Genomic DNA, 17,211 nt, shown 5'->3' with positions numbered 1-17,211 from the left:
ATATATCCCTTAATAGTAAACTTACTCTGACTTCCTCCGTGCTTCACAGTAACGAGGCCTGCATATTGCAATCCATAGCGCTGGAGAGGGCAAGATTATTTTACTGTAGATGACCCATTAGTTGAACTGCAATCTGTGACTTAAATCTAATGCATTCTAAACACTGCCCAATAATTCCCTTGACTGTGTTATGATCGTTAGAAATCCATAACCTCCTACATATCATAGACAGCAAAAGTAGTGACCCAGCATGCAACAGATATTCATGTTCATACATTATGAGGATTTTTATCAAATGATGCTTTGCTGGTATAATTTGATGTTCCTCATTATACAATACCTCAGCAATGTCACTCAAAAACTACCATCTGCATCAATAAATAAAAAGGAAGACAAGAATTGGCCTTTAACAAAGTGAACACACTACCGTACTCACTATGTTGACCAGTGCCAAAGGCCCTTTTGATAGTGTTTTGACATTCTTGTGGGGTAAGTGGTACAGTTATCCCGTATGCTTGTTGCAATCTAATGTTATTAGCAAACCTCAATGCACAGGCCAAAAACCTGTAAGAAATATTTACACAGCTATTCATCATCAAGTTTAATGACCAACACCAAGGATACTTGCACTTCCAGCCTGGCACTTTTTCTATAGTAAGCATAGGACAATGGAGTTCACTGTTAGATACCCATGTGGGATCAGACCACCACTGAACAAGTGAGCTCAAAGATGCTGGATCAATAGCATGTTATAAGTAATTCGCAGGAGTGTCTTCAGATTTTACATGTCTCCATTTGGGAACTGAACACAGTTCCAGAATTTCAGAGACCATTGGCAATAAGGGTTTTCCTATGACCAGCATGACATTGCAGCCCACAATGAACTACGGTGGAGTCTGCTCGCAGATGGATATCTCTATTGTTTGTTATGTCTAAGACATTAGTCACTTTACAAATGAGTTGAGCAACAAGCAGAGCACCATATATAACTCCAGTCATGGGAGAGGTTATTGTTTGACAGAGGCTATGTGAGATTTGGTTGCAGCCAATGAGACTACAACATTGTTATTAGGAAGAACCCATCTAATGCATACACAAGTACCACATGCCAACTGCAAAGCATCACAAAAACCATGAATTTCCAATTTAATTTAGTGAGGGCCAGAAATGATCTTCCTGCCAATTGAAAGATGATTTAGGGAAATCAACTGCACATAAAGAGCATTCCGTTCATCAATCACATTGGCTGGAAGAACTTCATCCCAATCAAGGATTGGTTGCCACAAGCACTGTACAAACAGCTTGCACCTTTGGACTGCTGAGGCCCCCCACATGTTGCCAAGGTTGTTTCAAGTTCGCTGCACAAGTTTCACTGGAAACGCCTTATCCTCTACAAATTCCCGCTCTCTACCCATGCGATTTCAATATTTTTGGAGCCATGAAGAAAGACATATGCTTCGGACATGGGTGTGCATGCCTGGGTACAATTATGGTTCTGCAAGAAACTGCAAAAAATTTTCCATGAAGGTTTTACTTTTTTCCTATCTGTCTCATTTTCATTTGACTGTCCCTTTTAAATCCAGAGTGTGTGAATTCAGAGCTGCCTATTTCAATGTTTTGAATGTTTATACATATGTATCTATCCAACAATGAGTTTTCATAGTTTAAATAATTTTTTTTGTTGTGAACAAGAATTGTTAGAGGTATCTAATTTGAGAACCTAAATTTATGTTACAAACTGAGAACATGAATCATATTTTTAGGTTTGAATGGAGGTGCAGTACTCAATGAGAGTCTCAAGGTTATGACTTACTCTATTGTATTCCACAAGATCATCACTGGCATGTCAGAAAAATTTTAATAGGAATACAAAAAGGAGCAGTCTAGCTTTAGATAGGCACCCTCGCAATCTGAGTTCCAAGGACAACAGAAAGTCAGTTCTATTAATAGAGGGGAACAGCTACATAAATGAATGAGGACTTCAAGCCATCAATGTGACTGGAATGAGGGACATCACAGTCTTATCACTGACTTCACCATCTATAGCTTCTTGTACCTCATACTAAGTCTTGCTTCATCCCTTTGGTATAAAACCTTCTAACAGTGAGATTACAGCCAGTAAGGTAATGCCATATTTTTCAACTGCATAATGACATATTATTTAACTCTTTTAGGATCACATACAACTCAGTGTTGAACACTGTGAAGGTCTTTGGTATGGAAACCTGAAGACATGATGATTAAGGGTACCACTGAGTAGCCAAGAGAGTCACACTGTTTTCACCCATGTGAACACACATTAAAATTTTGGTGCTCTCTGAAATATTATAAAATAAAGCTCTAATAATCATGTTTGCAGTGATTTCTTCTCTGAAATTCATCCAATAAAAAATCCTAGGCCTGTTAAGAAGCCAAAGTAGTGATTTATTCCATCCTTTATGTAAAACATACATATACATACACCACATCCACTGCTGAAATACGTGTAACTCTACTACTCACATACAGCCTTGTTGCTCACAGATGATTAAATATGTTCCATAGTCTGGCCACTAACAAAATAATATGTAGGTGGCTGTGGTACACTGTGTATTTCATATGCTTATCTCAACATGCGTAGTCGCCAACTGATGATGTGTGTCAGCTTGTTGACCTCAGTACAAAGGCTGGTAGTAGGATGCATCCAATATTTTTCAAGTATACTATTCTGGCAGATCCTTCCACACACCACATATCTATAATCAAGCCAAGACCACAGAAAGAGTCTATAAAACTTCAGCAGATAGGTTCAGTCTGCTACCATTATCCCACACATCTTGCTGTTAAAATATTGAGTGCTTTGAAGAATCACCTTTTTCGCTCCCCCAAATGTGACTCCTGCATAAGCTACTAATAAAGTATTAGGTCCAGAAACCAAATTAAATATTCAAAATTTAAAACCATGTACCTTATTCTAAGTTTAGGAAAATCAAAACAATAGGTATTGTTAAAAACATGGCACACAGACAATGTCAAAGTCTTGAAGCCAGTTTTGAGTCCATTCCTCCAGCAGTCTGTCACCAGTAGTAGCTAGAGAGAGAGAGAGAGAGAGAGAGAGAGAGAGAGAGAGTGTGTGTGTGTGTGTGTGTGTGTGTGTGTGTGTGTGTGTGTGTGTGTGTGTGTGTGTGTGTGTGTTTTGCAAGGCTAGAGGACAAACTAGAAATTTAAAAAATCAACCACAAATAACGGGCACTGATTGGGCTCCTTTACAGTGGACTTTACACTCTCTACAGATTGCACAATACTGTCCAAGTACACTGATGGAAAAAAGAATTACAACACCAAAAAATAAGTAACATATAGAGTAATAAAATTTTGGGAATACATTTGTCTAGGTAACATATTTACGTGATTAACATTGCAAGGTCACAGGTTAAAGTAGCTGCAAGATTATCCATTGCAAATGTGAAATGCTGGTACAACAATAATTGGTTTAGCCACCAGAACGTTGAATGCAAGCATGCAAATGTACATGCATTGTGTTGTACAGGTGGCAGATGTCAGTTTGTGGGATGGAGTTCCATGCCTGTTGCACTATGTCAGTCAACACAGGGATGGTTAATTCTGTTTGTGGATGACCCTGGAGTTGTCGTCAAATAATGTCACATTCATGTTCAATTGGAGACAGATCTGGTGATTGAGCAGGCCAAGGCAACATGTCAACATTGTGTAGAGCATGTTGGGTTGCAACAGTCATACGCAAGCAAGTGTTATCCCGTTGGAAAACACGCTCTGGAATGCCTTTCATGAATGGCAGTACAAGAAGTTGAATCATGTGACTAACATACAAGTATGCATTCAGGGTGTGTGGAATAACCATGAAAGTGCTCCCACTGTCATACAAAATTGCACCCCAGATCATGCCTCCAGGTGCTGGTCCAGCATGTCTAGTACACAGACATGATGGTTGCAGGTTCCCAACTGGCCTCCTCAGAAACAACCACTGGCATCCAAGCAGTACCACCATAAATTAGAAAACACAACACACTTCAACCCTGTCCTCCAATGAGCTCTCACTTGACACCACTGAAGTCGCACATGGCTGTGGTTTGAGGTCAGTGAAATGCACACTAAAGGGCATCTGGCTCAGAGCTGACCTTCACGTAACTAATTTTAAACAGTCCATTGTGTTGCTGTGGTGCCAACTGCTGCTCAAATTGCTACTGCAGATGCAGTATGATGTGCCACAGATGTATGCTGGGACTCTAATCTGGAACCTTGCCTCCTGTGGTCTTGTAAGCTAAGTTATCCAGGCACGATTCTCAACCTGCATTCACAGCTCTCAGTACATCTGTTCTTTTTTCCAAAGTTTACAGAAGCTCTTCTACATACGTAGCTTGACTAACAATCCTGAAAGAAAGAGTACGGTGGAGAAATGGCTTAGCTGATCCAAACTGGAGAGTGGGCACTGGAGTGAAACTCATCAACCAATCTCCACTGATCAGTGTCAGTGAGAGTTGCACCCGTTGAGAGAGTGATAGCAGAGAACAATGCATTTTAAATGCTGAAGTGCATAATTTGCATGAAGGACAAGCATCTTCTGAAAACATGAGGCATGCTAAAGCTTGATTCCTGGGGTAGGCAGTTGCAGGCCCATTATGGCACATTACACATACTGAAGTCCCACCTGAGAAGAAACAGTTGAGGGGCTGTGTTAGTATTTCACAGAATGCATCTTCACTTAGGACATTGTGTGCTAGCAGAGACACAGCACATTTGTAAAATGCAAGGTGTAGCAGAAATCCCTCGATGACACAGGTGATAATGAATTTAACTGATGAAAGGAGAAAATACAAAAATGCAGCAAATTAAGCAAGTGCACCATTTCCGAGTTAATTAGCACTGTAGTTAGCCAATCAGGTTGTTGTGTGTGCAAATTCAAGCAGCCTCCCAGAGACAGTGTCGCCAAATGTGTTCTTCGTTTGGTTTTAGGAAACCAAAAAATAAAGGGAAACAAAAAACTTGGACATGGAAAGGTAGTAAGTATCGAACCCGAGACAATGACTAAGCAGTCTTGTGTGCTATCATCTGCGCTATTAGAACAACTGACACTAATTGTGTTTGGTGCACCATTTGAATTTGAATGCACAACAGCCTGATTGGTTAACTTGGAAACAGTGCAAAGTATCAAATTTTTTTCTTAATTATTTCTCAGCACAACCTACTCTGCAACACCCTAACAAACTTTTCTGACTGTTTTGACCATCCTCTGTAGAGGGTGCATATATAAGGGAAGCAAACTTGAGGACAATGTTATAGAAAGAGAAAATGTAGTAGGTGAATATGAGATGGGAGACATGATACTGGGGAGGGGAAATTTGACAAAGAACTGAAAGATCTAAATGGTAATAAAGCCTGTGAAATAGATGACATTCCCTCAGAATTACTGAGATCCTTGGGAGAGTCAACCATGACAAAATTATTCCACCTTGTGTGCAAAATATACAAGATATGTGAAATGCCCTCAAACCAAATTTAATTATTTCAATTCCAAGGAATGCTGTTGCTGACAGTTGTGAATATTACTGAACCATCAGTTTAACAAGTCATTGTTGCAAACTATTGATATGCACTGTTAACAGAAGAATGTAAAAACTGGCACAAGGTGATATGAAGGACGGAAGGAGAGAAGATTAGAGTTAAGCATCCTGTCTACAGTGCAGTCATTACAGACGGTGGGATTACAAAAGGAGGGGGGATGAAATCAGCCATGTCCTTTTTCAAAGGAACCATTCACGCATTTACCTGGAGCGATTTAGGGAAATCATCAATGACCTAAATCTAGATGGCCAGACTGTCCTCCCAAATGTGGGTCCAGTGTGCTAAGCACTGTGCCATCTTGCTGAGCACCAACCTTGGGGAAGAGTGGCTTGAGCACAGGAGCAATGTAGGAACACACAAGACAATACTGACACTACAAATTACCCTAGAAGATACGTTAAAAGAGAGGCAAACCTATGGTTATAACATTCATAGATTCAGAGAAAGCTTTTGCCAGTGTTGACTGGACTGCACTCTTTGAAATTCTGAAGGTAGAAGCAACAAAATACATGGAGACAAATGTTATTTACAACTTTTAAAGAAACTGCAACTTTAAGAATTGAGGGATAGGAAAGGGAAGCCATAGTTGAGAAAGGAGTGAGACAGCATTTTAGCGTATCCCTGATGTTATTTGATCTGTGCACTGAGATAGCAGTAAAGGAAATCAAGGAGAAATTTGGAAATGGAATTTCACTCCACGGGGAATAATTAAAAACTCCAAAGTTTGCCAATGACATTGTAATTCTTCCAAAGGCAGCAAAGGACTTGGAAAAGCAGCTGAACAGTATGTATTATGTCTTGAAATGTAGTTACAAAGATAAGCATTAACAAAAGTAAAACAATGGTATAGAGTGTAATCAAATCAGGCAATGCTGAGGGAATTAGCTTAGGAAATGAGAAATTAATGCTCTGCTTACCAGAAAATCTGTACAATGCCTCTACACCCGTGTTGTATGAATTGACACTATTTTGACTACTTATGGCATGAACCACCTTTGACATGTAAATACTTTTAAAATAATTTTATTTATTTAAAATTTACATTTTAAAAAACATAATTTTTTTGGTTTTACAGGTGCCTTTTTAAGACATAGTTTATTCTCATTCTACACCAAGTGTTTTTATAACATAATTCTTATTATAAATTTGTGCGGGGTCCACAGTTAATAGCAGATTGTTCTGAGCACAAAGGTTTGGTGCACTTATAATTTGACTTTTTCTACTTTTCTACCTTTCTTCTCTACACAATATGCACCTGCACATCATCTCTTCTTAGCTGGAGGTTTCGCTGCCCTTCCTGAATATGGTGCTACTAATGAATTCATTGACTTCTTTCTTAAAAAAAAAAAAAAAATTGTAACAAGCATCCCCCAAATTATGTTTGCTTTCATTACAATTACATCAACCATGATGAGGACCACATCTTCTGGGCCATGATGTGAATGCCACCTTTGGGACATTGTACGTCGTCATACTTCTGATGACAATACTGTTCGTTGGTCAATAAGAGTGCTAAAGGCAGTAGCAACTTTGTTCTTGTTAGGCACATAAGAAAACCAAATAAGATACAGTGTACCTCACATCCTTTAGGTGTAATAAAATCAACAGACAATTCACCTGTTTTATTCTTTTTTTTGTGGCTAGAACTGAATATTCTATTCACAACAAATAACGGGTTGAATCAAGAGATATAAAACAGTCATCACAGGTGATATACGTCCACAAGTTCAATCACTAGGGTTTTTACAACATTCTCTCCAAGTCACACGGCTCTGATTTCTTCCTCCTTTCCCAAATGCTTTCATTTTCCAGCAGTAGCTTGTTCAACTGTCACAATTTGCATAGAACTTTATTCCGTAACTACCTGGTTTTGATGGCACGTATTCTCGTAATGGACAGCAACCTCTAAATGTGACCAACTGTACATCCATGGTCATGCAGCATCCTTGAATTTAAGCATCCCTCAGGGTAGTTTCCCACATCCCAAAAACTTCTCTGATTCCAGTTTGCCACTTGACCCATGTTCACGTCAGGCTGCTGCAGTGTCAAAGTGCAGCACCCTTGTTGGTCCACATTCACAGTTTTGTAAAGCACACTGTTACACTGTTGTGACATCTGTAGTCATGTTACATTTAAATGTTTGAGGTTTTTGGATAATGGAAGACATGCAGTGGGATATGCACCACCAGTCCAACTCTCAGTTTCCAGCACTGAATCACCAATGTAAACATATCCACTGGGATGCTTCAGCATCATATCAATATTATTAAAGAAATTTTACAAATCACTGAGATCATGGAGGACAATGTGGCAGTCATCATCTGTTGGCACATTGTACAGCCATATCCCCCTCATTGTCTCATACAAATCTCAACAACTCTCTCTCTCTCTCTCTCTCACACACACACACACACACACACACACACACACACACACACACAATTCAATACAATACACTACAATACAAACTCTAGTGGTAACACTCCCTGTACGAGTCAAAATGTAATAAATCTGTGTTCCACACACTGATCATTTGGGCCCACATGTATATCATCCCTTTGTAATCTTAATCATTTATTGCTAACATACTGCTTTGCACATCCTTCAAGTTTGCATGAATTTAGCCCTTTTTGCATGGGTGTTTCCTGTTTCACAAACAGTATTGTAGATAACAGATGGGCATGGTTCCCCTAGCTCAGTTTACTACAGTACTTGATCTTACAACAAAACTATATATGGAATTATAAACATAAGAATGTACAGAGAGTACAAAGCTGTAAAAGTAAATCTAGATAGAGATTTTAAAAATATCACCACAATGCTCGCATAGATTCAAATACATATGGCAGATAGTTAAAAGACAGTGAAAAAAGCAAAATACTTACATAAATATTTCATCCTTTTCATCAATGCTATCCAAAGGATCATTGACAGTGTAAAACTTATGGAAATGGTGGCTCTGAATTTCAGCCACAATTAAGTGTTCTGTTTTAATTCTAGTCATACTACTGAATGCAGTTAACAATGTTTGTATAGTACCCTTCCGTATCATGTTTCCCACAAATCACTGAGATCATGGAGGACAATGTGGCAGTCATCATCTGTTGGCACATTGTACAGCCATATCCCCCTCATTGTCTCATACAAATCTCAACAACTCTCTCTCTCTCTCTCTCTCTCTCTCTCTCTCTCTCTCTCTCTCTCTCTCTCACACACACACACACACACACACACACACACACACACACACACACACACAATTCAATACAATACACTACAATACAAACTCTAGTGGTAACACTCCCTGTACGAGTCAAAATGTAATAAATCTGTGTTCCACACACTGATCATTTGGGCCCACATGTATATCATCCCTTTGTAATCTTAATCATTTATTGCTAACATACTGCTTTGCACATCCTTCAAGTTTGCATGAATTTAGCCCTTTTTGCATGGGTGTTTCCTGTTTCACAAACAGTATTGTAGATAACAGATGGGCATGGTTCCCCTAGCTCAGTTTACTACAGTACTTGATCTTACAACAAAACTATATATGGAATTATAAACATAAGAATGTACAGAGAGTACAAAGCTGTAAAAGTAAATCTAGATAGAGATTTTAAAAATATCACCACAATGCTCGCATAGATTCAAATACATATGGCAGATAGTTAAAAGACAGTGAAAAAAGCAAAATACTTACATAAATATTTCATCCTTTTCATCAATGCTATCCAAAGGATCATTGACAGTGTAAAACTTATGGAAATGGTGGCTCTGAATTTCAGCCACAATTAAGTGTTCTGTTTTAATTCTAGTCATACTACTGAATGCAGTTAACAATGTTTGTATAGTACCCTTCCGTATCATGTTTAATCGGTATTTACATATCTTGTTTGTAGTATCATGTGGCACAAATGTAACCTAGAAAAAATACAATCATGTTAGAATTTTAATTTTTATTAGAGCAATTTACATCCCTACACAGGAATATATGCATTGCAAATTAAATAGCCACTTCATTTACTTATTTTATAATTATGTCCTGGAAGGACAAGTACACATGCTTTATACCAATAAATTAATATGTGCACTCTTAAAACTACCACTTAAGTGCAATTATTAAAGAATAAAATATTACTGAAAATAAAAGCAGTTGAGTGTGGCTTTGTATTTCTAAAAGAAACTTTAAAAAGGAAACAGCACGAGGATAAAGTATATGCATCTTTCATAAGTTTTTTAGCACACTGGACTCGCATTCGGGAGGACAATGGTTCAATCCGACGTCTGGCCATCCTGATTTAGGTTTTCCGTGATTTCCCTAAATCGCTCCAGGCAAAGGCCGGGATGGTTCCTTTGAAAGGGCACGGCCGACTTCCTTCCTCATCCCTCCCTAATCTGATGAGACTGAAGACCTCGCTGTCTGGTCTCCTCCCCCACAACCACCCAACCCCATCCTTCATAAGTTTATACAAAGTACAAATTTCTAGATGACATTTCCTAACTATCTATACCTGTGATTTTATCGACTAACAATTATTCAAAAGTTTTCAGTGTTCATTTTGCAAAAACTTATTTCTGCCATGCTCAGCATCTCAAAGAACTTCCATATTATGCAGTCTGTAATAATTTATTCAGTTACATACTTGGTTAAGTTATCACATGATCATGATTCAACAGCTGCAATAAGGGGGAAGAACGTGGCCACAGAGAGCAAAGAAAAAAGTTTGAGTGTGGCATAATGGATTGAAGTTGGAGAGGCATGGAGACAGAGGTGATGGTGCGTGTGAGATGGCAGCTACGCTACTGAAATCTGAGGCAAGGAGGCTTGTGGGATAGAAGTACGCAGCTCCCATTTACATTATTCAGTGACGCATTGGGGAGGGGGAAACCTGGATGAAATGAGTGCTGAAGCAGTCACTGAAGTTGAGCCTTTTTCACTCAGTATGTTCTATTCCTGGATAATAAATTTTGCTGTTGGCCGTAGTAATTCATTTCTGTGAATATCTGATCGGTGGTCATATCCACACTATGCAGGAGTTATAGCAGAGTTGGTGTTTTGTCACAATCGCTTTTATATATGGCCTTACATCTGATACAGCAGAATATCCCTGTGATTGAACTGGAATAGGATGTGCTAGGTGGCTGCACAGGACAGGTTTACACCTCCACCCAATTGTGACCCTCTCTAATGCCCACTCAACCACTCCCTGGTTATCTATCAGTATTTTCTTAGGTTCAACTTGTCCTCACCTTTGTTTCTAGGTCGAATGCAAACCTCTCAGCAAATGAAAGAGAAGCCAATTCAGTTTAGCTGACAACAGGCGATGCATCTGCACTGACAATCGATCCTCTTACTTAGTATGAAAGAGGTCTTACTAAGGACTTCATTGACAGAAATTACCTTCCAAACCTGGGCCACAAATAGATCTGCCATGCCGTCCACACAAATGCTTCTCATAACCCAGCCACAACCATGAACTAGGTGCATAGAAATGGAGCCGCCCCCCCTCCTAATTTTACTCATTATCACCCCACATCCCCCACCAGTGCTTCAACAATATTGCATTGCACCCTGACATTTGGGAAGAAACTTCTCCCAATACTTCACTCCTCTTCAAAATTGATATTCCACTGTCCACCCAATCTACAAAATTTCTTGGTGCGTCCCTGCAGCATATCTCCTCCCAAAACCTTGCCATATGGGTTGCACCGCTGTGAAAGATCCAAGTACAAGAACTGTCTTCTTCCTCCACACTGGGCATCACACTCCACTACTAACACAAGCACAGCCTATCCTATTAGAGCCATAGGCATCTATGAAACCAGTCGTGTCATACAGCGAATCTGCTAAGACTTCTGCACAGTCTTCAACGTGAGCACAGCCACCAATCAGCTGCCCACCCACATGAATAGGCACTATCAAACTGAGGTAAAGAGCGAAGTTGACAACCCAGTGGAAGAAAATACTGACAAGCACAAGCTCAACTTCGGTGGCTGCTTCACAACCCTTGCTGGCTGGACCTTTCCAAACAATATTGGCTTTCCGGAATAACGGAGATGGGAATTGTCCTTAGAATAAACTCCTCCACACCACAGTCCACCTGGCCTCATTATCCACTACCCATATTCCAAAGCCATCTGAACCCCTGTCCCCATATCTCCCACTTTAATCCATTATTATAAACTCACATGGGTCTGCCTCTTCCTTTGCTCTATTCCAGCTCTCTTTCTACCCCACTTCTTCAATTCATCAAGCAGCTTTCTCTTCTTGCACTGTATCTCCCTCCCAGCCATCAGCTTCCCAACACTCCACCCCTACCTTCCCCTCACTGCGTTCTTGCTCATCTCACCCATTTCACCTGACACAAAACTCAAACCAATCAGCCTGCAGTGCCACAACACTATAAGTGTGTGTGTGTGTGTGTGTGTGTGTGGGGGGGGGGGGGGGGGGGGGGGGCGCGCGCAGAAGTACATTTTTCAAAAGCTTGGTAGATTTTTCAATCTAGCTTATGTTCCTGTTAACAGTTCAATGCCTCAACTATACAGCAAGAAGCTACCTCTACACCCCTTATTATTTGTATTCCAACCACAGTGGCACTCCTGCATTTTCAGCTTAAACAATGGATGATTGACCAGAAAAATTCACATCTTACAATAAATGTGAAATAGAAGAAAATTCTGCCTCAAAATACAAAATTACTTAATAGACACTATTTTATAGCTACTTGTATCCAGGTGAACTATTTTATCAGATACAGGCTGAAATATCTTTATTGTCTGCATATAAAGATAAAAAATGTAACCTATTTTCAATTACTGGTATTGTACTGGCAAAGCTCAATTTGGAATGTGTGTAAGAACCTGTTTGCAAAATAAAAAGTGTACAAATGAAATGACGGATCAAAGTGCTCAGTGATCTGGTGCCATGCTGACTGTGGGCAGTTGAACGGTCTAGTTAAAATACATGCTGCATAATGCAACACAGTATTCAGCCATGGAACCTGGCATTTTATAACAAAGGTAGGTGTGTGTGTGTGTGTGTGTGTGTGTGTGTGTGTGTGTGTGTGTGTGTGTCTGGTAGCTAAAGCTCAAGAGATGGTACAATGCAGACACTTTTAACATGGAAAATTAGTTGGAAGATCTTTCAAATTATGGTTGCATCGAATATCGTTAGAGGCCGGGCCAGGACTATGTCATTAGGAATACTCCACTAACCTAAACAAGCCAGTGTGCAGCAGCCACCCCCGAATGCTTTATGTTGTGCATTGATCATTTTCTTTTCTTATTCTGAAATAAGTGAAGCAGAGAAATGGAGGTGGAGCTTCTTCCCTCGTATCTTTCCTCTCCCCTGCGGCAGCCAAATTCTAGTGCATTTACACTCACGGCCAACAGCCACAATAGCCTACAGTGCCCGCACTCTGTGCTATAGGGACTGGGTAACAAAATCTGTAACTTTTTTGACTGTGTGCCGATATTCTTCCCCTAATGTTAAAATAGAGTTACCACATATTCAATTTTACTTCTACTCTAAGTGTCTTGTCAGTTCTATCTGTAGCACTGTCAAACATGGGTTGCCCACGAAAGGTCGAAATTAATAATCTGCAGATTCTGTAATCATCAAACTGGGTGAGAAAAGACAAACAATGTCCAGATACATTTTAAATCAGAAATGCATTCAGTTCACCCACACGAAAATGCTGCTCCTTTTCAACAGGACAAATTATTTTTGAAAGTGCAAATCCAGCCAAACGAAGAAAACTAAGAATATTTTGGAAGAAAAAGGTGTTGAGGTTCTTGCAAAAGTGAATGTTCTAGTCAAAACGTTCCCAATCAAACACTTTTTTTTTAACAGTCAGTTTCAGAGAACTAAAGCTCGGTTTGTCTTCACTCATGTAGCATTACAACCTTACAAATTTGTGTGTCTAATCATTTACTAACAAAAAAAATAGATGGGAATTTCAATAAAAATAGTTAGAATTTAAATTATTTTTAAATAAGTGACTGAGTGCTGTTTTTCCACATTGTCATCTAATATTCCCAGTTTTGTGTACTAAAACAATTCCTAATTTTCCACAGTAGTATGCATAATTTTCAAACAGGACCAAATTCTTTTATACTATATGACTTACCTCAATTACCCGTTCTCTTCTGATAGGTAGAGGCAGAGACAAATAGCAAAATGGATCGAATGTTATTGAAACCTTCGAACATTCTGGGCAGACAACAGTAGATTTTAACAGCCCGTGGAATACATCAACAATAATGGAATCATTTCGTCTACGATAATTTTTCCACGACTCTTCTGCAACTTCCTGTGAAAACACAGAGAGGGTGGTGCTTATAAACTATGGTGACACTTAACGAGTGCATAAAAAAATGTGTACTATCCTCACACTACAGCACTTTTTTCTGGTCAATGATTGTTCTAATACAAAGATTCCAATTTCAGATAACACATACTTAGTTTAGTCCTACATAATTCTTGGAAAATATGATGTGGTTAGCATTTACAATTTAACATAATCTATTACTTCTAATCACTTCCGCAAAATTAAAATCTCAAGCAACATAATTTGATGACAATAAATGTTCTGGAAAGACATCAGATATACAACAATATGTAAACAGAAAACATTATTGCATAACTGTTTATTATTATAAAATTATGTTAAAATATTACTGTACAGTTAATACTTTACATCAGAACAAACTGCTCAATCAGTCTAATGAAAGTCTGAGTAAATTACTAGGAGACCAAAATACTCATAACACATACTTTAGCTTATATATTTCTCCCACACTTCAAGCTTTCTTTACACGTATCAGTATTTTTTCACTGGAAAATTTGTTATCTCAGAACCATAACTCTAAAGATGTGATGGCTAAACTTCATAAAACATTTTACAACAGGAATATGCTGTATCCCATAACGAAATCTTGGCAGTAAATCAGACTGTAGATTCAAATTAGCACAATTAAAAAGACTGCTGTTTGTATCTATGAATTATCATAACAAGAAAACCACACTAACAGTGAAAATCATATACAGGGTAATGCTACAACATATAAGGGAATAGTACAGGTGCAACTATCATATTGTTTGCATGCAATAACCATCTTTTTGTACAGTGAAACCCCACTTTTACACTTTTCAAGGGACTTTATAAAAAATGGTGTAAAATGCAAGAAAATGTAAAATGTGGGAAATAACATTTTAAGCTGTAAAAGCTATGTCTAGTATAACCCCTTGCATTTTATGTATGTGCACATAATAGGCATCAAAATACTCATATCAGAGACTTGTTTATTATCTAATAATGGTTTATTATCTAATAAAAACTTCTGATATTATGGGAACTGATAACTGGGAAGCAGAAACGTTTGACTCAATTTCATATGCCATTATTGACGTTATTGGAATGCCTGCAGCTGTCATTCATTATTTAAATAATGAAACACTGAATCAGTCACATATTTTTTTATGCTTAGCACAGTGTGTTTCGAGAATTTTTTCTTGATATCAAGTGCAAATAGTTCAGTAAGTGTTTTGTGTGGTGTTTGATATGTGTTGTTCTGCATATCTATAACTGTAGTCGTCTTTTTGAGGTTATCCTGTAGTGTGCTTCCTCAGTTATGTAAATAACCACGCGCACACACACACACACACACACACACACACACACACACTATTTTTTGTGTAACATCACAAAAAATACATACTTAAAAATTGCAATTAACAATGAGAATAAATACTTGAAACACGTTCTGCTCAGCATGAGAACATATGAATTAGCACTGTGTTTAAACTGAAAACATTTAAGCAACGCAAATTGAATGAAAATGTCAACTAGTGCTACAAGTGGCCAAAAGGCGAAACACACTACATATGGTTTGACAGAGATGTGAGAACGATTACAACAATCATAAAACTGCGCATGTGATGTAGAGACAGTTTGGAAATGGTTGTGATTGGTCATGATACCTTTATTCATACAAACCTAGTTACTCCTGTCAGCCACCATGCAGAGTAGTTTGGTAGCGGCAGGAGATACAGAATGAATTCTTCCCACTTTTACACACTTACCAGTTTAAATCCACTAAGTAGAGCACCCTGGCATCAAGAAACTTAACTACATAATGTTTGTAAACACTACTTGTCAGCCAACATCATGCCAGCATCATTTTACGTCAGTTTCTTCCCCCAAATGTGGACCAAATGAGGACTGAACCTCAGATCATACTAGCAGTAAATTCAACAGAGTGGTACTTTTGTTGTATAGGCCTGTCACTTACTTCACAAGTAATAATTAGAAACTTCTGTCATCATTACACACAATGGAATAATAACCACACTAATCTGAACAACTTTCAAATTATAGTAGATATTTACTGTGTAACAATATTAAATTAAACATACTCACTTTATCTGGACGTCCATCAGCATCGCGTAGCTCAATGTATGGCTTCTGTCTAATTCGATTTAGGTCCTCATGCAACCCATCCAATAAAAAGGTTAACAACTCTTGGGAGTCATGCTGTTGATATCCTGAGAATTGTGGAGCAAATTTTCCTACCTGGTGCTGCAGTTAAATGAAAAAGAAAAATTATGTATGTGATGCACAAATATCATGTAAAAATTTAATAGGCACCCAAGGCCCTTCATATACTACAGTATGAAAATGTTACTGGTTTTGAAACTACGACTCATGTTAGAACTGGACCTGAAATTTACTGCAAAGCATATCATCAAAACAAGTTCCATGCAACAGAAGAACTGAAGTCATTACTGCTTGTACAAACACCCATCAGATGAGCATTAAAAATATTTCAAAAGTGATCATTTGGATTCTAACTCTGTCAGTTTTATAGAAGAATTTTAAACAATTCATCTCAAAAAAAAAAAAAAAAAAAAAACACAATCAAACAGTTGTCGTTATAGTTGGATAAAAGGGAGTAACCTCATATTAGCCAGGGATGCAACAAGTACACTTGATTGCATACGCTTCCACAGATAGTCAGTTGACATAAAATATTTCGGAGTATGGTACCACACCATAATGTAAACAACTATATTGGAGAACCCAACATTTCGCTCACGGTTACAGATGCCTTCTTCTGGGTATACCCAGAACTTCCGCTGAAATGTTGGTTTCCCCAGTACAGGTTTTTACATTATGATGCAGCACAATACTTTTATGTCAAGTATACTCGACTGTGACAACAAAAAAGATTCAAGGTTCAAAATGAATCTTTCACTGCAAAATCGAGCATATGCTATTGTGAAGCTTCTTGACATAAGAAAACCGTGCCAGACTCGTTTTCAAACTCATACTCATGCCTTCATAAGACACTGCTATGAAGGCAAAACTTGTGATCTGGAATACACAGGGTGTATACACGGACAAGGAAAAAAAAATTCCCGGATTTCCCGGTTAAAAATACGCTTTCTCCCAGGTGATAATACACTCTTTCTGAGTTAAGTGGCAGTATACATTTCCTGGGAACTGTAAAACTTATGAATCCTTTGATTGGTTATAGTTTTATACACCAGTGTAGAATTTCCCGGCACTTCAGAAAACTATATTAAACTATATTCAGAGGGGGGGGGGGGGGGGGGAGAGACACATT

At 38.4% G+C, this 17,211-nt stretch overlaps 1 protein-coding gene across 6 annotated transcripts in view; it reads right to left on the bottom strand.

Moving 5' to 3' along the window:
• The window catches only part of LOC124555039 (ubiquitin carboxyl-terminal hydrolase 15-like), a 185,935-nt gene that overhangs the window by 67,499 nt on the left and 101,225 nt on the right, over positions 1–17,211 (bottom strand). For 5 of the 6 annotated variants that reach the window (XM_047128805.1, XM_047128807.1, XM_047128808.1 and 2 more), the window contains 3 exons: positions 16,005–16,163; positions 13,713–13,895; positions 9,284–9,504 (listed from right to left, as the gene is read on the bottom strand). In XM_047128805.1, the coding sequence (XP_046984761.1) occupies positions 9,284–9,504; positions 13,713–13,895; positions 16,005–16,163 (563 nt within the window). Of the gene's footprint in view, positions 1–8,465; positions 8,633–9,283; positions 9,505–13,712; positions 13,896–16,004; positions 16,164–17,211 lie in introns of all 6 variants that reach the window. The other variant, XM_047128806.1, reaches the window with a different exon arrangement.

The sequence above is a fragment of the Schistocerca americana genome, chromosome X, assembly GCF_021461395.2.
Source record: "Schistocerca americana isolate TAMUIC-IGC-003095 chromosome X, iqSchAmer2.1, whole genome shotgun sequence".
NCBI lineage: Eukaryota > Metazoa > Arthropoda > Insecta > Orthoptera > Acrididae > Schistocerca > Schistocerca americana.
Note: the sequence above shows the minus strand (reverse complement) of the source record. Positions and strands in the feature narration are given on the sequence as shown.